Genomic DNA, 20,371 nt, shown 5'->3' on the forward strand with positions numbered 1-20,371 from the left:
AAATACAACACCTGCGCTGTCAGCGCGATATGTGCTTCGTTCCAGTCCAAAATTGTCATGCCCTTCACTCGCAAACTTCCCTCCGTCTCGTTCACTCGGATGTACATCATTGCGAGTGCCCACTACTGGCGGAAACTGCAATGGGCTGAATTGGAACGTCCTAAGCCCTTGATCACTTGGAATCAGCTGTGGAGTTGATTTATTATTTAAATTTTTTTTTCTTTAAGAATTTGTTTAATGCAGCATCCAAATGTTTATGTGTGTTTGGGTTGTTTTAAACAAAAAAATACATATAATTAATATATCATAGAGTTGTCTGTTGTGGTGGTGATTAGATGAGATATGTGGTGACGTCACAATCGTACTGCATTGTGGGACATATAGGTGCCTGAAGTGTACATTTGAAGCAGACTCGCTCCCTCGGTCAAAATCGAGGGAGCGAGGGTCTGTCCATATAAACTTCCCTCGTCCACTTCACGAAGTGGAACGCACTTCAAAATGGTGGCAGGGATTCCCCCAAGGGGAAGTGCTTAGGGAAGTTCGCAAGTGCGTGTCTAAAAGTGGACTGGAACGCAGCAATGGCATGAGTTTTCAACCGCATTTCCTGTTTACCGTGGCGTCGACGTCATTACTGTGCCACTAACCAATGAGAACCAGGTGCGGCCCCGCCTCGATCGACGTCATCACTTTGCCCCTAACCAATGAGAAGCGCCCCAGGTGCAGCCCCGCCCCGATCTGCAGGCTGCAGCCAGGTGTACTTGACACCACCTACCGAATTAGAGGACCAGCGAAGATGGATGACAATCAGAGTGTGAGTATCAAATGCGAATCAATTTTCATTTGTTTAACTTTAAAAACAACTGTGATGCATTTCATTGGAAAGTTAACGTAGCCAACGTGATGGGAATTTGGTAAATAAATAGTCTTGAAATGCATAGCCATGGCGAATCAGTAGACACAAATTCTTTATTACAATTAAAATATTTATGTCGTGATATGATGCTGGCCTACATAAATTATGTATTATGTACTACATATTGATAATCTGCTGACCGAAGATAAGGGCTACAGACAGAGTCGAGACTCCGGATGATATTCGTGTGCTTCAAGCTGCCCAAAACAACAGCTGTATGAAAGCCTCCTAACGCCCATCACTGATGCTGATTTCATTGAAGTCTCTTTTAGACTGTTTTCTGAGCACACACATTACGCGTTCAGGCGTTTATCAACTGTTCCATTAAAACTATCCATCAGATTTGAGCGCGGCTTTTCCCCGCGGCTGATGCTCGTCTTGGATTTGGTCTGACGAAGGCAAAAGTAACGTTTCCTCTTCGCGTTTTTTAGTCTCTAATGAAAGCCAAGAACCTCTGCTTGGTGTTCACTTAGTTCTAAATGTGACAAGCTATTTAACAGCTCCAGTTTTGCTCCAAATGTAAGAGAAGAAAACACAAGCGTCAGCGAGCAGCAGACACCGAGCGGGGCAGGTTGAGTCTACGAGGTTCTCATGTGTCATTTAAGACCGCAGCGCCGCTCGAGCGCTATTCATTCATTGCTGAAACCAGACAGAGTTTTTCAGATCCGATCAGAGAGAGAGAGATGGCAGAAACCGCCCCAGCCCCCGCTGCTGCCGCCCCGGCCAAAGCGCCCAAGAAGAAGTCCGCTGTGAAAGCCAAGAAAGCAGGTCCAGGCGTCGGCGAGCTCATCGTCAAGGCTGTGTCCGCATCCAAGGAGAGGAGCGGTGTGTCCCTCGCCGCCCTAAAGAAAGCGCTCGCTGCCGGTGGATACGATGTGGAGAAGAACAACTCCCGCGTCAAGATCGCCATAAAGAGCCTGGTGACTAAAGGCACCCTGGTTCAGGTCAAAGGGACCGGTGCCTCAGGCTCCTTCAAACTCAACAAGCAGCAAGCCGAGACCAAGAAGAAGTCCGCCAAGAAAGCGGCTCCTAAAGCCAAGAAGCCCGCAGCCAAGAAACCCGCTGCCGCTAAGAAGCCCAAAGCTGCAGCAGCAAAGAAACCCGCCGCTAAGAAATCCCCGAAGAAGGTGAAGAAACCCGCCGCTAAGAAGGCGACGAAGAGCCCCAAGAAGGCAAAGAAACCGGCGACTCCTGAGAAAGCAGCCAAGAGCCCCAAAAAGGCAAAGGCAGCAAAACCCAAAACGGCGAAACCTAAAGCAGCAAAACCTAAAGCCGCCAAGCCTAAAAAGGCAGCTCCCAAGAAGAAATAAATCTAACATTACCGTTTGTTCCTCAACGGCTCTTTTAAGAGCCAACCACTGACTCCGAGTAAAGAGCAAAACTCATGTTTCTGAATGATTTGGTAATTCTGGAATCAACCCAGCAAGCAATTTCGCGTCTAATAGACGTCTAATAGCCGTCTAAACACAGCCCAGACGTCTAGGCTAAATCGAGGCTAATTTTGGGCTGTCAGTGAAAATCTAATAGACGTCTAAACATAGCCCAAGAATAGACAGCTATTGAATGACTACATATATACGTCTAATAGACGTCTAACCATAGCCCAAGAATAGACTAGTCATCAATTAGACCGCTATTAAACGACTACATATATACGTCTAATAGACAGACAATATGGGTCTAGGCTAAAACAAGGCTGATTTTGGGCTGTCAGTGAAAATCTAATAGACGTCTAACCATAGCCCAAGAATAGACTAGTCATCAATTACACTACATATACATGTAATAGACAACAAAATGAGGCATAAGGATTCTTTTCACTCAAATATAACAGGTTCTCATAAATGAAAATCCATCCAAACTAATTGAATATAAAGGGATTTATTTTGAACAATTATATAGACAACAACAACTTAGACAACATTCAAACATAAAAATGAACAAATAAAACATTGGAAAAATATGTAAAACAAATTAAGATATTAAATTTAAGAATTAACTGTTTACTTTTGATCCATAACCCCCACCCCCTGCCCTCCCTGGTGCTTGTTTGAAATGATTAGAAATAGCATTTTTTTATTTCACATTCCGTAGCTGATGGAAAGCTGGTCATCACTGCGTCTGCCAAATGAGAAAAAGGAAATAATTATTGCTCAAGAAAAGCATTGTTACAGTCATTTAACTAATTACAGTCAATCACTTTTGCTAGGATGCACACTAGAGCTGGCCAATATAGAGTTAACAGAATATAGATTGAGACTATATAATTTATATCAATATAGACAATAATTTATATCAATATTATAAATTAATTAATATCAATAATTGAACATTTTTGCTCGCGTAATGGTGATGCAATACAGGGTGTAACGATACGCGTATTGAACAATTCTGTACAAGGCATGCATATATATATAGGCTATATACACACACATACATACATATACATATATATATACATCTGAAATTTTCTTCTCGAATGTTCATTTTTATCAAGCTCATATATGCAAGTTCAGTAATTTCACTTAAATGGCAATGAAAATTACCTATTAATTGTCATTTAAGTGAAATTACTGAACTTACATATATGAGCTTGATAAAAATGAACATTCGAGAAGAAAATTTCAGATGGCACTTAGAGGCTTTTGCATCTGAACTCTTCATATATGTGACCCTGGATCACAAAACCAGTCTTATGTTGCACGGGTATATTTGTGGCAATAGCCAACAAAACATTGTATGGGTCAAAATTATAGATTTTTCTTTTATGCCAAAAATCATTAGGATATTAAGTAAAGATCATGTTCCATGAAGATATTTTGTAAATTTCCCACCTTAAATATATAAAACATTATTTTTGTGAATGGATGCAGCACTATCGCCAATAGAAATGGACAACTTTAAAGGCGATTTTATCCATGTTTCGATTATAAAAATTTAAAGTACTGCGGAAACAAAGACACCTACATCTTGGATGCCCATAAGGTAAGCTAAAACATATCAAAATTTAATTTCAAAGTGAACTATCACTATAAGTCATTCTTTATCACTTACTCATATAACTCTAATAAACATAAAAAGATACTTATAGGCGTAGTTCACTTAAAAAAAAAACAAAAAAAAAAAAACATGTAATCATTTACTCACTTTCACTTGGTTCCAAACCTGTATGGCTTTCTTCTGTTGAACACACACAAAAAATATATTTTGATGAATGTTGGTAACAAGACATTTAATGGTAGTCATTGACAAGTGTTCTGTATATTCAATTATTGTACTTTGTTGACTGATTGCTGGATAATTTGCAATAAACAGTGTCTTTAAATCAAATAAAGTGGATTACATCACTCCAGTTCTGAGGTTTTTACACTGGCTATCTGTCTGTCAAAAAATTAATATCAAAAAACTACAGGTGGTTATTAAATTAACATTTTAAGGCCAAAGTAAATTTCTAATCTTCTGATGCACTATGAACCACCCAGAGCAGACCTCTCAGGTCATCTGGGACAGTAGCCAGCTACTTTTATATCTCCAAAGTCAAAACAAAACATGGAGAAGCAGCATTCAGTTTTATATCTGAAACAAATTCTCTGAAAACTGAATGTATGCTGCATATTGTAATTATTTAAAAACAAGTGTAAAGACTTTGTTTGCCACTACCTTTTATTAATTGGAAAGGATTTTTTTTTTTTTTTATATAATTTCTTTTAATGTTGCACTATGCTGCTGTTAAATTTTATGTAAAGTACTTACAAAATTTGCTTTAAATCAAAAACTATTATTTATTACTCTAATTTAAAAACAATATACTGGTATCTTTATAATAATAAAAAATAGTAATGATAAGTTTCACAGTTTCATGCTTACCACATTCATTGAATTTAGATACACGTGCAGGTAACGTTAACTTTTTGGAGAAAAATAGTACTCTGCAATGTTAATGTTAAAATGTCACGGTTTCTACACATTATAACAACTAACTAATTTAAACAATGAACATATCAAAAATAACACGCATACTTACAAGATCGAAGTAGAAATGTGAAGGTTTTCACTCAGACTGTTGCTCGCCCGTTGCTCTCTGACAGCTGCCTCGTGTAAAATAAAATGGCGGAAATGTTTATCGTGAAATTTGGCTAAAGTGATCTAGTCGCGCAATGCCAGTAGTCCCAGTAGACATGTCACAGTAGTGTTTCGATTGTGCCATCTAGCGGTTGGGAAATGCAATTGCATTTGATTTGATTTTTTATCGTAGATTGTGTATGTTATGTGTGACAGAAAACATATTAAGCTGTGTGAGCGAAAACATTTAAAAGAGTAATATTCTTATACTATATCGCTGGTCTGAATCTGGGCTATAGCCAAGCCGTACGTAGACCAGATTGCCTTGATTTCGCCAGGTGGGCTAAAGCAGACCGCATATAGCCCGTCCAATTCGGAGCTAAATCGTGACTACAGATCGACCATGTCTTGAAATGACACATTGAACCTTGTAGATATCATACCAATGCGAACATGATGGAATATCAACCATTTCATGCACTGCCTGGCAAAAAACAACAATTAATCAGTTTTGACTAAAAGTGGGCTACAATAGCCGGGTCTGAATACGAGCTAAATCGTGGCTACGCACAGCCTACACATATAACATGTAAAATAAAGTAAACCAAACAACTTGTAATCACAGTAGACTTTGCTTACATGATGGAATATCATACATCTCACAAGTTATTTTGGAAAAAAATACATTTATCCAGATTAAATGTTATTTGGGCTAAAAGTGGGTTACACATAGCCGGACTATATCGGGTCTATATTTAACCCAGACGTTGAAATGACGGCTATTGCTTGCTGGGATGTCTGAGTCTGGAGCATTTGGGCTCCACCTCATCACAGCATCTGAGGAAAGAGAATATGGTTTAAAAAAAAAAGAAAAAGGCTAATTTCTAGGTAAATGAACTCTTTTTTTTTTTTGAAAATGTTGGAAAATAACCATGTTATTTTACTGCATAATAATCTTAAGATGTTCTGCATTAAATGTGTTCGAATAGTGAAAAAACAAAAAACAAAAAAAAAACAGCATTTACCCTCTTCAATACTGAGCCCTTAAGAAAGACCCTTCACTAGGTGTGTAACTGTAAAAGTGAAAAGGACATTTCTGATAAAGACAGGTGGTCTTTTAAAGAATGCCCCCGGAATAGATAAAAGTTAACAATAAAAATGACATTAATATTAGACAAGGAACAAGAGATTTTTTTTTTAATGTCCTAAGGCCAAAAATACCTTGAATTACATCGTACAAAGTGTAGCGTTGAATGACTTCTTTTGAATTTGGCCACCACTCCTCATATTGAAAACCGCCATTAGAGCATTTGACATGATTCTGTGAAAGAAATTACACAGGATTACTTTACCTAAAAAAAAAAAAAAAAGAAATCCAAGTAAAGGTCATTTTGCGTGAGCGAAAACAATGGTGTCAATAATACTTGGTTAAATACTTGTACTTCTAACAAAGGTTGACAACAAACTCCAAATAAGCCAGTGTTTTAAACACACCATATATAGTTCGTTAGTTAAATTTTATTTCTGTGTCATGCCAAACATTTGGCCCATCCCACATGGGATTACAAGACACCACAAACTTATTTAGCAAACATCTTCCGGTCGCATATACAAATCATTCGGAGAAATACATGAATACAAATATATACATGCACATATACACAGCATATACAAACAAATCCTCATCTACAGATCATCTCGATAAAGAGCTTTTTTCCTCTTCTCCCAGGCTCTCTCAAGATAATTGGCTAATTTATGTTTCACATGTGAACAGCCAGCTCAGTCTTTGAGCATCATCCATATTTACCAAATCAATCTATGATTTTATCTTACAAAAAAAAAAAAAAAAAATATATATATATATATATATATATACAGTATATCACGCTGTTCACAATAATTAGAAATATATAATATTTCTTTCACTTTCAGTTAAATAAATTTCAAATATGATCAAAAACTGAAGATTCGTTCTTTGCATACAGACAGGATTTATACTCATTATGCAAAAAGGCACGGCCATAAAGCATTACTTAAGTATTTAAAGCTGAGGCCATAGGTGAGGAATCAGGTAAAGTTAGTCTCCTTCCTGATACTTGACTATTTTCATTGTGCATTAACCTCACCTGCACAAATAGTTGATTTTATGGTAGTGTAAGATATAAACACAGTAAATCACAGAAACGTTTTGGGATATTATGTTAATATTTATGCAAAACACCTCCTGACTCATGAAATATCTAGCCTGGGTGCCAGCCCGAACCCCGCCCACAAAATTTTTTGGTCGGGAAGTTCGGTCTGGACTCGATCCATTGAGGAGTAATTATGCTCGGCTCCTAGAAGGCCGAGCCAATCAAATTGCCAGGGCGGGCTTTAATCGATGATGGACAGATGGTCTGCGGTTACGTCACCAAAGAGCGCTTGATTTGAATTAGTTTACAACAAAGACGACTGCAGCTGGAGAATTGAGATTTCACGAGTTCACATTTACAAATAAGTCAGATAGAATAAATGCGTAGGCTATATGAGATGTCATGAGTTCACACAAATAAGTAAGACAGAATAAATGCGTATATGACGTGCTGTCCGAGAGGGCTGTGGGCTCGGTAGCCATACTCCCCCCGTGTTCCTGGTTGTGAGAGAACAAGACAAGAGTGAGGATTCGGGGTGGTGGAGGGACCGAGGGATGCTGAAAAACTGTCAAGGAGTGTTAGGTAAGTTGACAGAGTGAATGTGCTTCCGCGGTAACGTTAGACATGGTATTGTTTGATGACAAGTTGATATTGGATTGATTATTTGTACGTGCTCCTCCCGAACTTTGTTTATGAAACATCATGTGTAGATTCCGCCATCGCGTCTGTTATAGAAGATATCGACAGCGCATTCATTTTAAAAGAGGAACAGAGAGCCGCGCCCGCGACATTTTGTTGGTTGAAAATATGAATGAAGGACATGCGTCATTTACTCCGTTGCTCTGATTGGTTGTAGGTCTATCCAATTGAGTGCAGAGGTTTTTTTTTTTCCTAGTTCGGTTGAGACAAGCCCCATAATCAAATCTCTATGGAGCGGTATCAGACTCACATTCTGACTAGAATATGAGTATGACCAGAGAATGTCTAATAGGAAGAGAATTGGCACTCTCTGCTTACTTCCGGTTTCTGGACTGGCTGCAGTAACACGTCTCTGTCCATGCGGGGGCGCTCGCGAGCGAGTGCAGAATGAATGGAGGTCTATGGCGAAAAACCCTCAAAATCCACTTTTCTCAGGATATAATTTTTTGTCTAGTAATTTGAATGTTGTATTCGAAAGGAGATGCAAAGAAATTACACATTGCTGGGTGTTAGATTTTTTAGAGCCACTTATTTGGTTTAAAAAGTCTTTTAAAATGTCAATGACGTCAGAATGCTGTCAACCTGTAAGAAATCGAAAAGAAATAAGTACTCGTTCATTCAACTTTCGACCTAAAACCCATGTTGAACTTGCAAAGCCTACAATAAAATCTGAGATTTCTCAACGGCAATCGGGTGAAAGAGACACATTTTAGCCGTATAGCCCCATAGACTCCCATTCAGTCTGCACTCGCTCGCGATCACCCCCAGTGGAATTCTAATGGAACTGCAACCAAAATCAATACAATGGGGCTGAATAGGGAGTGCCAAGGCTCTCCGTAGACGGGCTCTGGTATGACGAAGTCAGGCTAGAAATATCCGAAATGGTCCGAACTAATAAACGGTCCGTAAGCAAAACGAGTAGCGCAGTTTCGTTCCGCTTTCTTTTTTTTTTTTTTACCATTCGCTGCTGGGCAAATGTTGCGGTCGCGCCAGCGCGACCTATAACAACATTTGGTCTCACCGGCAGAAAAAAATTTGCCTGGTTCTACCAGACTCTCGTACATTTAATTTGTATTTGTAAACTCTTTGTAACCTAAAGAGTCTGTCCCCTCTCCATTGACAAGCGTTAACTTCATTGAAGGCGGATACTCTGTTGAAGCAGAGAATAATGTTACATACAAAATGTACTTACCCAACAGCAGATTTTTTGTAATTCAGCAACACACCAATGCACCCTCAAATCCTGGTTGCTATGCGTGGTTGCAGAGCCCGTCTGGTCTGGTGGTTGTTGAAAAACGGGAAAATGGCTGCTTTATCGCGAGATAATATATCATATCGTTGGATTTTGCAATATCGCGAGATTTGCTACAACATCTCGGTGGCACAGTTTTGACCTGTAAAGCACGTCAGTGTACGTCTTTTAGTGTACGAACCTCTTAAAACTACTTGAGGCACTTAAATTAATTATTGCAGTATCAACCAGTGTAAGCATAATTGCATATTTCATAAGGATTTCATAGAGGGTCATGATGGACTATAAATGCACGTGTAAAGGACGTCACCTACTGGACGTCCACTTAAAATGACTAAAATGCAGTGGCTTTGCAATCACTTAACCATACTGGGCACTTTGTGATTATAATTTATTTAAACAAGATAAAGTAAATATACTTTGTATACAAATCGTGTATTTCATATAAAAATAATTCCTGGTTTTTTTCTGTCTTGCTAGACGTGTAAAGGACGTCAGTGGACATCTTAACAACCTCTTAAAATCTAATTGGGCAAATAAATTAATTATTGCAGTATTAACCATGCAAGGATTAAGCACAGCTTTTGCATATTTCACAAGGATTTCATAGAAGGTCATGAATGCACGTGTAAAAGACGTCGCCAGGTGACGTCCTCTCACCCGATACACTATTTATTGAACTACACGTAGCTAAAAGTCAAAATAACAATTATACATGCAACCCCAGAGAACTGTAGACATGTACAAATGTATCTGAATGCATTTTTAGGAAATGTTCGGTGTTCAATATTTTTACCGATTTATGCCGTCCTACCGCGACTATTTTTGGCCAGGGACACGACGTTGCCGTCGGACCAATGTTTGCTGGGATCCACCTACACAGTCTTTATCATATTCTGAAGTAAGAAATCATTATAATGCAGTCAAAAATAATTCACAGGGAACATAAATATTTACTTTACCTTCTGAGTCTTTCGTTCATTTGTCACGTGACAGACGCATTACGGTTCATGAACGGATCGAACCCTGCTTCAGATACGAGCCTCCTGCAGAGATGGTGAAGCAGGCCAATACAACAGGCCTAATGTGTGAAACTTGTGTTGTGGTTTTCTGGAGAGGTGGAGTAACTATTATGTGTCCTTTTTGTTTTGAGATTTCTTATTGTTTTGATGTTGTTGTTTTACATGTTTGTTATTTAATCACCTCTATCTTATTTTTTTTTATATCAATCGATCAATCAATAAATTAAATGTACATTTTGAAAACATGTTTCCATTCTATTTTTTTTCTTTCTTTTTTTTCATAAATCAGGGTTTATACTAAGTAAAGTAAACAAGGACTGACATTTTTATAATTAGGGTTAGGTTGCCAAAAGTTGCCAAAAGTCTCACTCCAGCCAAAGTCCCAAAGTTGGCAACCCTGGGTGTGCTCTTTGATACCAATCTTTCATTTGAAAGGCACGTGTCTAGTGTCTGTAAAACCACATTTTTCCATCTTAAAAATATATCTAAATTACGCCATATGCTCTCATTGACAAATGCGGAACAATTAGTTCATGCGTTCATGACCTCAAGGCTAGATTATTGTAATGCTCTACTGGGTGGTTGCCCTGCACGCTTAATAAACAAACTACAGCTGTTCCAAAACGCAGCAGCTCGAGTTCTTACTAGAACCAGGAAGTATGACCATATTAGCCCGGTTCTGTCAACACTGCACTGGCTCCCTATTAAACATCGCATCAATTTTAAAATATTGCTGATTACTTACAAAGCACTAAATGGTTTAGCTCCGCAGTACTTGAGCGAGCTCTTAACGCATTATAGTCCTTCACGTCTATTGCGATCTCAAAATTCCGGCCAGTTGATAATACCTAAAATATTTCAAAATCGACTGCTGGCGGTAGATCCTTTTCCTATTTAGCACCAAAATTTTGGAACAATCTTCCTAACATTGTCCGGGAAGCAGACACACTCTGTCAGTTCAAAGCTAGACTAAAGACACATCTCTCTGACCTAGCTTTCACATAATACATTATAGACTTAGGCTGCATAGATTAGGTCAGCTGGAACCGGGAACACCTTCCCATAAATCCTGATGTACTTGTTACATCATAAGAAGAATGGCATCTACGCTAATTTTAGTGTCTTTGTTTATCCTGAGGTTTTCCCGCAGCCTGCCGGATCCAGGCCGTATCCAGATCTGACGAAGGACCTTCGCCTGGACCCGATGTCAACGCAGTGCTGAAGTGCCAACTAGTCTCTCCCTATGGAGGATCCCTTTACCACTCTACAGATAAAGCGTCGACGGGAAAACTCAATTCGCGTATCTAACCCAAATTGATAAAATAAAATAAAATTCTGTATCAAAACTATAAGGTAACACCAGTACTTTGTTTAGGCTTGGTTTGTAGGGAATTCCAAACCTGCGCACATATATTCAAACGCACATAACTATAGAACCAATTCTTAATGCGCATGTGAACGCCATCAGCGTTTATCACAGGTTCACGTTTAAAGTTTGTGTAGAGAGAATGGTGTCGTCTTAGCGGCCCCTAATTTAATAACAAATGATCGTTGCGAATCAATCAAAACGAACTTTAGCTGGAAAATAACTTTATTAAAGAACCGCTATAAAGCCAAAACAATCTTACCTTAAATTATACGTTTATCTCTGTAAAGCTGCTTTGAAACAATCTACATTGTTAAAAGCGCTATATAAATGAAGATGACTTGACTTGACTTGTCTTGGACTATCACCAGACAAGCTACCTGGAAAAGATGCCCAATAGTTGTGCTCACTGTGTACCTTAAAAAGCGGACCGTGTTAAACGTGGTCAGGGCCGGAGTGGGGCCACTTTTCAGCCCGGGAATTTCAGGCCCAAGACCGGCCCACTTTTTCCATGGTGGAATTCCAAATTAGCACTTTTTCCAAATTGGATAAATGAAGCAACAGTTCAGCATGTGTAGTTTGTATTAATACCATGGTTCAACAAATAATGTAAAGGTTAAATAATAATTCACTTAGACTTTAAGCAATTGCGACTTTATTTCACACAATTCTGACTTTATATCTCGCAATTCTGACTTTATAACATGCATTTGCAACTTTATATCACACAATTCTGACTCTATATCTCGCAATTCTGACTTTATAAGAAGCAATTGCGACTTTATTTCACTCAGTTCTGACTTTATATCTTGAAATTCTGACTTTATAAGAAGCAATTGCGACTTTATTTCACACAATTCTGACTTTATATCTCGCAATTCTGACTTTATGACACGCAATTGCGACTTTATATCACACAATTCTGACTCTATATCTGTCACAGTGTTAGGGTGTTGTTCTCCGGGTGTCCACTAGATGTCCTCCTTCCTCTCGATGTCATTCACTTTGTGAACTACATTCCCCACAATCCTTGTTATCATTGCACTCAGCTGTTTCCTATCACTGATCATTGCACCCAGCCAATTCCCCATTATCATTGTCTCTCCCCTGTGTATATATACCCTGTCTGTTTTAGTATGTGTCACGGAGTTCTTGTAATTATCACACCACAAGTCCTGTCTTTAGACCCGTTCGTTGTTCTTGTGTATGTTGGATTGCTACCCTGGTTTTGACCCCTGCCTGGACTGGTTACGATTTTGGATTTCCCTAATAAACATTCTTACTGCATCCTTGGATTTTCCCCTTCTTTCCCGAGTGTGGATCGTGACAGAAAAACTCTGTCATGTCAAGATCCAGCGGTAAGAATGTTCGTGGCTCCTCTCCGACCATCGAGAGGAGGAATTCAGGACCCAAGGAAACACCTCCACGAATGAACATCTTCCAATGTTTCGCGCTATGGGCCCAGCAGATGGAGGAGATCAAGATGGTCAAATCCCTTGAGTCTCGGTCCATCAGGAGGGAACCATCTTTTGAGGGAACCCGTCTGGCCAGATTTTCTGGTACCCGTGGTGGCCACAGAAGAGGAGGTTCTAGAGGCGACATCCAGCACCACTCTCCGCCTCGGTCCGTCATCGACCATGAGCCGGTGATGATCGATCCAGAGCCCTCTTCACCATGGTTCATGCCCGACCTGGAGCCTGCTCCTCGCCATCAGAAACGGCGGAGGAGGAGGAAGACCTCCAACCGTCCAAAGGACCCGGAGGTGGTCCCAGAGGTCCCCGTGCAGCCCGCTGTTGTCCCGGAGATCCCCGTGCAGCCCGCTGCAGTCCCGGAGGTCCTTGTGCAGCCCGCTGTTATCCCGGAGGTCCCCATACAGCCCGCTGTTGTCCCGGCCTCTTCCTCCCATCCTCCCTGACGCGTACCGTTATGGTAGGGCCGGCCCAGCTATCAGTAGGCGCCGGTGGTGTCGCGGTAGCCTACCTGAGAAAACGTTTTGGAAAAGACGGACTATGGACCCAACCAACTCTATAGGAGGGGAGGGGAGAACTCCCTCACATGGTACAACCCATGCAGAGGCTGTGCGCTGCAGTGTCAGAATGCGGAACGTGTAATGTAACTAACGTGACAAATGTAAAAAAATAAAATAAAATCCTCGACCGGCCCAAAAGTGAAGCAGCCCACCAGGAATTCTCCCGATTCTCCCGATTACCCACCCCGGGCCTGAACGTGGTGTATAAGAAAAAGAAAAAGATATGCGTATGATTATTCTTTAATGTTATTTCTATGATTAATCCTTTCAAACATTATTATTGTGTTGATACATTTATGCTTTTTGTCTATTGCATAGTTTAAAATAATAACCTCATAGTTATACTCATATTCAAATGTTCTGTTCAGACCAGACATTTAGTATACTTCTACTTTGACAAATGTACATCTATTTCTGGGATATAGACATGCTATTTGTTTTTTCCGTTTTCTGCTCAGTGTGGTATCTTGTCAAATATGTGTGGTAGACCTATCTTGTTTAGGCTAGTTTCACATGAGATGGTTATCTTACCTGGAATTAAGGTACAGCTGTATTTGCATAAGGTCTAGCAAGATGTAAATACTTATTTGGCCATTTCTGCTTCTTAGAGCTGGTTCACACAGAAAGCGGTTTTGCTTTGATAAACATAAAAAAAGTTCAACTTATTTTAACTTGAGTGCAGAATTTTTAGATGCGGCAAAAGATGCGAGACTTAAGAGCAACAACGGTCATACATTGAAAAAATAAAGTAGCGCAGTGAAATGGAAAAAAAGTGATTTTTATTTTATTTATCATTATTTTTGCTAATTATTATTTTGTTTCAGTTAGTTTTTCAGTAACTGTTGTTAGTTTCGTTTAGTTTTAGTTTTTCACTTACAGTGCTATGCATAAGTTTAGACACCCATACTAAAGTTGACTAAAAAGAGGAATAAAAAATCATCTTTTGGAAACTGAACTTAATGCCTTAATTTAAAAAATTAGGAAAAATCCAACCTTTAAGGACACTAATTTTCTTTGTGAATGAATAATGTATCGTAAATAAATAAATGTTCTTCCTTAAAATACAGGGTGCATAAGTTTGGACACCCCTATGTTAAATTCCCATAGAGGCAGGCAGATTTTTATTTTTAAGTTTTTTTTTTTTTTTTTTTTTTTTTGGATACTATGCATCCTGATAAAGTTCCCTTGGCCTTTGGAATTAAAATAGCCCCACATCATCACACACCCTTCACCATACCTAGAGATTGGCATGGTTTTATTTCAGTTAGCCTAATAGCTAGTTTGATTTGCATTGAGAGATGATCTTATGGAAAGTACCCCATGCCAATCTCTAGGTGTGGTGAAGGCTATGTGATGATGTGGGGCTATTTTAATTCCAAAGGCCAAGGGAACTTTATCAGGATGCATAGTATCCTGGATCCATGAAGTAACTGGCCTTTAAAAATAAAAATCTGCCTGCCTCTATGGGAATTTAACATAGGGGTGTCCAAACTTATGCACCCTGTATTTTAAGGAAGAACATTTATTTATTTACGATGCATTATTCATTCACAAAGAAAATTGGTGTCCTTAAAGGTTGGATTTTTCCTATTTTTTTTAATTAAAGCATTAAGTTCAGTTTCCAAAAGATGATTTTTTATTCCTCTTTTTAGTCAACTTTAGCATGGGTGTCTAAACTTATGCATAGCACTGTATATATATATATATATATATACACACATACTTCCTTTATTTCCCATTAATAATTCCCTTTGAGCTAAATTGAACATGCTTGTTGAATGTGCATCTTCATATGATGATATTTGACCAGCTGAGAACTCGTGAAGAGTTTATCAAATGCTTGAAGGAGTCAAAACAGCGTCACACAAGATCTGCCTGTACTAAACTGTGATGGGCAACATCGTGACTATGACGAGACAAAAACAGGTATGCTTGAGCATTCTGTTCTTCTAAGGGTCACATCATGTGACATCATGTCCCATTTTTGGTTGATTTACATGCCTTTGGTCCATGTTGAGTTAATATTTCAGTCGAACCGCACTAGAGTTCGTTTGGAAGTGGACCAAGACTCATCTTTTCAGCGTTCTCGGTCCGCTTATTTGGTTCACACCAGGGTTCAGATGGCAGCGTTCACACTTATTCAAATGAACCACACTAACAGAGCATTCGCACTAGGGTTTGTTTTAATCCAACCAAACATGCCGAGTGTGAACACACCATTTGTGTCTCTATTAAAAACATGTTGAATGTATAGTTCCCCTGAATATCCATGGAAATTACAGTTAAATATAGAAGAACTAATACTTGATCACTGACACTGATCAGAAGGTCACAAACCATGTCAGTGTAACTGCTTTAATTTATTTTTTCATATTACTATATTGAATTAATATGAAGAGTTTGACTGTTCTGCATGGGATTTAATAATAAAAAAAGGACTGTAAACAACAGAACCTGAATAGCTTGTTTTCAAAAGTTTAAGTTACTGTAGAAATAGCACATTAACGTTACAAGTCACAATTATATGATTAAAACCACATTGTGTCCCTTTTCAGGTCTGGTATAAAGACCGTTGCTCATGTGGCCGAAATGTTCGCCCAACAGAGAAAAGTAATGAAAATAAGAAAAGTAGAGGGAACAATGCTTAAAACACAGGGTTTATTTAATAAATTGTAATTTGTTTTATTAAATGTAATTTTAAACACATTATAACAGTATCTGGAGATAATTTAAAATTGATTACACAAAGTATGAAGCTTTTGTATTTTTGTATTATTTCATATTTTTGTATTGATATAATATAAGGTTATTTGAAAACAACAAATATTGAATATATATATTTCCCCTGAACACCCAAACAACACCCCAAAAAATACAATGAGGCCTGAATGTAAAGCAACTGATACATGATTGACACAATTAGAAGTAATCAAATAACTTGTGCATTACATGTGCAATCTGTCTTGACATTACAGAGGAGATTCCTTGGTATCCACTTTGATATCAATGTAAGTGACGCCTTTGTATGTGCCCTTGGTTCCATACTCAAACACACTGCCGTTCTTGCAGGTCATCTTCACTGTGCCAGTGTAAGGCAGGTCAAAAGTGGCTCTGCCAATAGTGATTGAAACATCCAGCTTCTTCCCTGGTGGGACTTCTAAATCTGTAGACAGAGTTTCGGTTCTCTCATCTGTGTGCTCCTGACCGTAAGTGCTTTCATTTCCAATGGTGACACTGGATCCTGCAGTACCTTCAGCAACCTCTGGAATCCCAGCCTTCACTTCCATACTAAATGTTGCAGATAAACTTCCACTCACAGACCATGAAGATGTTTTGATCACTTTCTTTGAGGTTTCAAGTTTTGTTTTTTGTGTGGCGGAGGAGTCGTTCCTGAAAGTGAGGGATTTGATTTCTTCTAATGTCACCTGTGGTATCAGTTGGTGGAGAGTGGGATAGTGGACATCGGTGAGAACTGCTGATTCAACTGCTTCGAGAAACATGAATCCCATGCAGTCAATGTCATGACCACCTCTTCCTACAACTCCCAAACAAAATCCAGAGCCGACATCCATGGGATATTCTCTTCTTAAACCCTGGCTTGTCATCTTTGCAAAAAATTCTCTCCCCTGACTGCTCTTGAATTTGATGGCTCCAAGACGTGTTCCTTCTCTGTTCGCCCACAGGGACAGTGAGGTGAAACACTCACCAGGCTGGAACTTGAACTCTTGATACGGTCCTTGTGCATCAAAGGTTAGACTTCGTCCACCAAATTCATCAACTCTCCCATCTGTAAGCCAGACCTTGACAGCCTTCACCTGCGATTCTCCTTCCCAGACTCCGATCTTCTCTAAAGTGGCACCGTTGTCCACACCAGTAAATGAGAATGGATTACCTCCATGTCCACCAATTTGTTGAAGAGTTGTTGTGTCAGACATCAAATCTGAAAATAATATAAATATACAATTTTATAATTTTATATAAATTATATAAATTAAATTATATAAATTTAATATAAAAATAATATCAGATCAGAATTAGCATCAGCTTTACACTTTATTGCAGTGTTTCCCAGCCCAGTTTCTGGAGACACAACAACAGCACACGCTGGACTTCTTTCTTAAATTATCCATTAATTTCGGGTCTTGGAGTATCTACTAATAAGCTGACTTGAATCAGGTGTGTCTGAATAGGCAAGCATGCTAAATGTGCAGTTCTGGCATGCCTCTGGGAACAGGGTTGGGAAACATTAGCCGCTTTTCCACTGTCAGGCCGAACAGATGTAACTGTGGTAAGGAATGGTTATATGGCCTGTAGGGCTGAGCAAATATGGGCAGAACTCTTTACTGCCCTAGGACTTCAAAAAGCCTTTTAACGGTATACATGTGAATTAAACGTGACACAATGGCCTTCATCATCACAGTATGCTAATGCCTATCTAGTGCAAGGGATTCATCAATATGCTGATTGAGGACTGTTGGGACACTCCAGGCACAGGACGGTTCTGCAGGGAGAGACAGAGTCGTTTGCACCTCATTGACACGTCTGTACCATTTGTCTGTATATTTAAACGCAACTTAACTTTGCCTGCTTTAAAACCAGAGAAACTGATAATTTTGCAGTGGTCTCTTATTTTTTTCCAGAGCTGTATATATGTGTGAACATACATTCACATTTATATGGGAACATGTATGTGTAATATATGTAAACAAAGGATAAAACTTTGTGAATATTACATGTAATGCTATTTTTGTCTTCATTTATATATGCATTTAATATACAGCCATGCATGGTCAATGCATATATTGCAGTATATTGACAAATATAAGCACTAGTTTCCCATATATGGAAATGTATTATGAAATATATCACATTTTCTGTATATTCCCATATCTATTTTTAGTCTTATTAGATATTTTTATTTCAGAAATGTTGGAGCCTGCAGGAATTGCAAAAATAAACATTTTCAAAACATCTTACATATCGGTTTGAATTATCAACACTCAGTTCACTAAGGATTGAAGTGTGGTTATATCATGCCAAGATCATAAGAGCTGCCTGAGCAAAACGTGGCTCAAAAATTCATAATGTAATTTACTCACATTTCATTCGAGGAAGATGCACCATGCTGTCGTCTCAATGAATTTGTTAGTGTCTCTTAATACAGTCTCAATCAGAGATGTGCTGTCAGACTCTTCAAAACCTACAGAGAGAAGTGACACAAATCAGGATGAGTAGATCCTCACCATGTCTTCCAGTAAAATGTAAAACGCGGTATGTTTGGACAGAATACGAGACAGAGTTCTTTAGTAAATTCATATACGACAAAAAAATTACAGAAATAATGGATTCTAAATGTTAAATAAATTCCACAGTCAAGAGCTTGAAGCATATGAGGGAGAAACACCCAGAACATCTAAATTGTGCTTTGTTGGTTTTGCATTCTTGTAGATAATTTCTTGTTAGTATAGCTATGTAACTTTTTTTATTTTACTACCCACCAGACTCAAGAGCCAGCTGATGGGTCACTGGTGTTCAGAGGGCTCCTGATTGTCCTAGGTGACAACCCCACAGACTTCTTCCAAGCATGCTTTGTAAGTTACGTATTTTCTCAAAGGACCATGACAATATAATTATTTTATTATTTGATATTCCAGGGATCCAGAGTGCACCGGTGCACCTAACGTCCTCGCATCCGCTGCCTCTCCACGAACTAAGCGTTTGTTCTCCTTTGACGGAACTCACACTTATGGGAACTCACACTCTTCTCTCACGCGGTGCCACAGCTCGCACAACACTACAGCCCTGCTTAATTGTGACGACGGAGGACAGAATTAAACATTCAAACGTAGCCTGCAGTTTACTATGTTTGTGAGCTCATCTAAAGTGAGGACTAGTTATGCTTTATAAAGCATTTATAAAGGAGATTTATAGACTCAGTTTTCTTCTAAACAGAAAAAGGAAACACAACACAGCGATAGAGAACATAGAAATATTAATCAGCCTTTAAATCTCCTTTGTAAATGCTTTACAAGGCATAACTAGTCCTCACTTTAGATGAGCTCACAAACATAGTGAACTGACCACTACTAAATGCTTTATAACTACCTGAATTACAGTAGAAATACATGTTAATAACACACTAAGTAACTATTACTATATGTCTGAATAATAATGTATTTAAACAGTTTATTAATCATTTACTTACACTTTCTAAGTTATCTTATGAACCACTGACCATGTAAATAATGCAATACTTCATTTAGAAATAATAAGTTGATCATTAATTAAGTATGAAAATACAATTATTAAACACATTATAGATATGCTTATAAATCAAGAACAAAGCATTTATAGCTGTATTTATAAACTGCTTATTAATGTCTATGAATGCTTTATAAATGACGAGTTAACTGTTTACTAATGCTTAACTAATGATTAATAGCGTGCAGTTATTATAAAGTGTTACCACCTTGGTTTATATAGTGCTTTTTAATACAGATTATTTCAAGGCAGCTTTACAGTGATAACAGGAAAATAACGCAAAAAAGGTTTGCTTCTCCTGTACAGCAGATCTAGAAGAAAATAGTGCCATAGTCCAGCTTAAGTTCAGTGATGGGTTATTTTTGTTGTAAATAAGTTATTAATTTAGTATTTATATATAGCACTCTGGATAAAACAGTGATGTCATCATCCAAATGTCATTCTTGCACAAACTATTCATGGAGCACAAGCAAAAGTGTTTGTTTTCCAGTTGATGGTAGCAATCTTCCACTAAACTATGGCATGTTTCATGTTTTCACCATGAATGAAACTGAGAAATGTCTTCTTTAATGTGAATTTTACATAAAATATTGCTATTTTAATAAACCTGTATACATATCATTACTAATTTTGGC

At 38.4% G+C, this 20,371-nt stretch overlaps 3 protein-coding genes across 3 annotated transcripts in view; 1 reads left to right on the forward strand and 2 right to left on the reverse strand.

Annotated features, from left to right (window-relative positions):
- Positions 1-20,371, reverse strand: part of LOC311287890 (Fc receptor-like protein 5) — a 291,105-nt gene that overhangs the window by 200,296 nt on the left and 70,438 nt on the right. The gene's annotated exons all lie outside the window — the stretch shown is intronic.
- LOC311287913 (histone H1-like) lies at positions 1,597-2,223 on the forward strand (the record flags this gene model as incomplete). The annotated part of the gene is made up of 1 exon (XM_084405032.1): positions 1,597-2,223. One exon carries the CDS (start codon positions 1,597-1,599, stop codon positions 2,221-2,223), a length of 627 nt encoding a protein of 208 aa, XP_084261158.1.
- Positions 16,324-18,891, reverse strand: LOC311287901 (aerolysin-like protein). Its single transcript, XM_084405020.1, has 2 exons — positions 18,575-18,891; positions 16,324-17,415 (listed from the first exon to the last, which is right to left on the reverse strand). Exons 1-2 carry the CDS (start codon positions 18,597-18,599, stop codon positions 16,445-16,447), a joined length of 996 nt encoding a protein of 331 aa, XP_084261146.1. The 5' UTR covers positions 18,600-18,891; the 3' UTR covers positions 16,324-16,444.

This window comes from Rutilus rutilus (assembly GCF_951802725.1).
Source record: "Rutilus rutilus genome assembly, chromosome: 3".
Classification (NCBI taxonomy): domain Eukaryota; kingdom Metazoa; phylum Chordata; class Actinopteri; order Cypriniformes; family Leuciscidae; genus Rutilus; species Rutilus rutilus.

Bases quoted from the DNA above. Each gene is read 5' to 3' on its own strand.
- LOC311287901 (XM_084405020.1), bottom strand. From the start codon at position 18,599: ATGGTGCATCTTCCTCGAATGAAAT. The intron at 17,416-18,574 runs GTGAGTAAATTA...TATTATTTTCAG, and splicing joins GCATCTTCCTCGAATGAAAT to ATTTGATGTCTGACACAACA.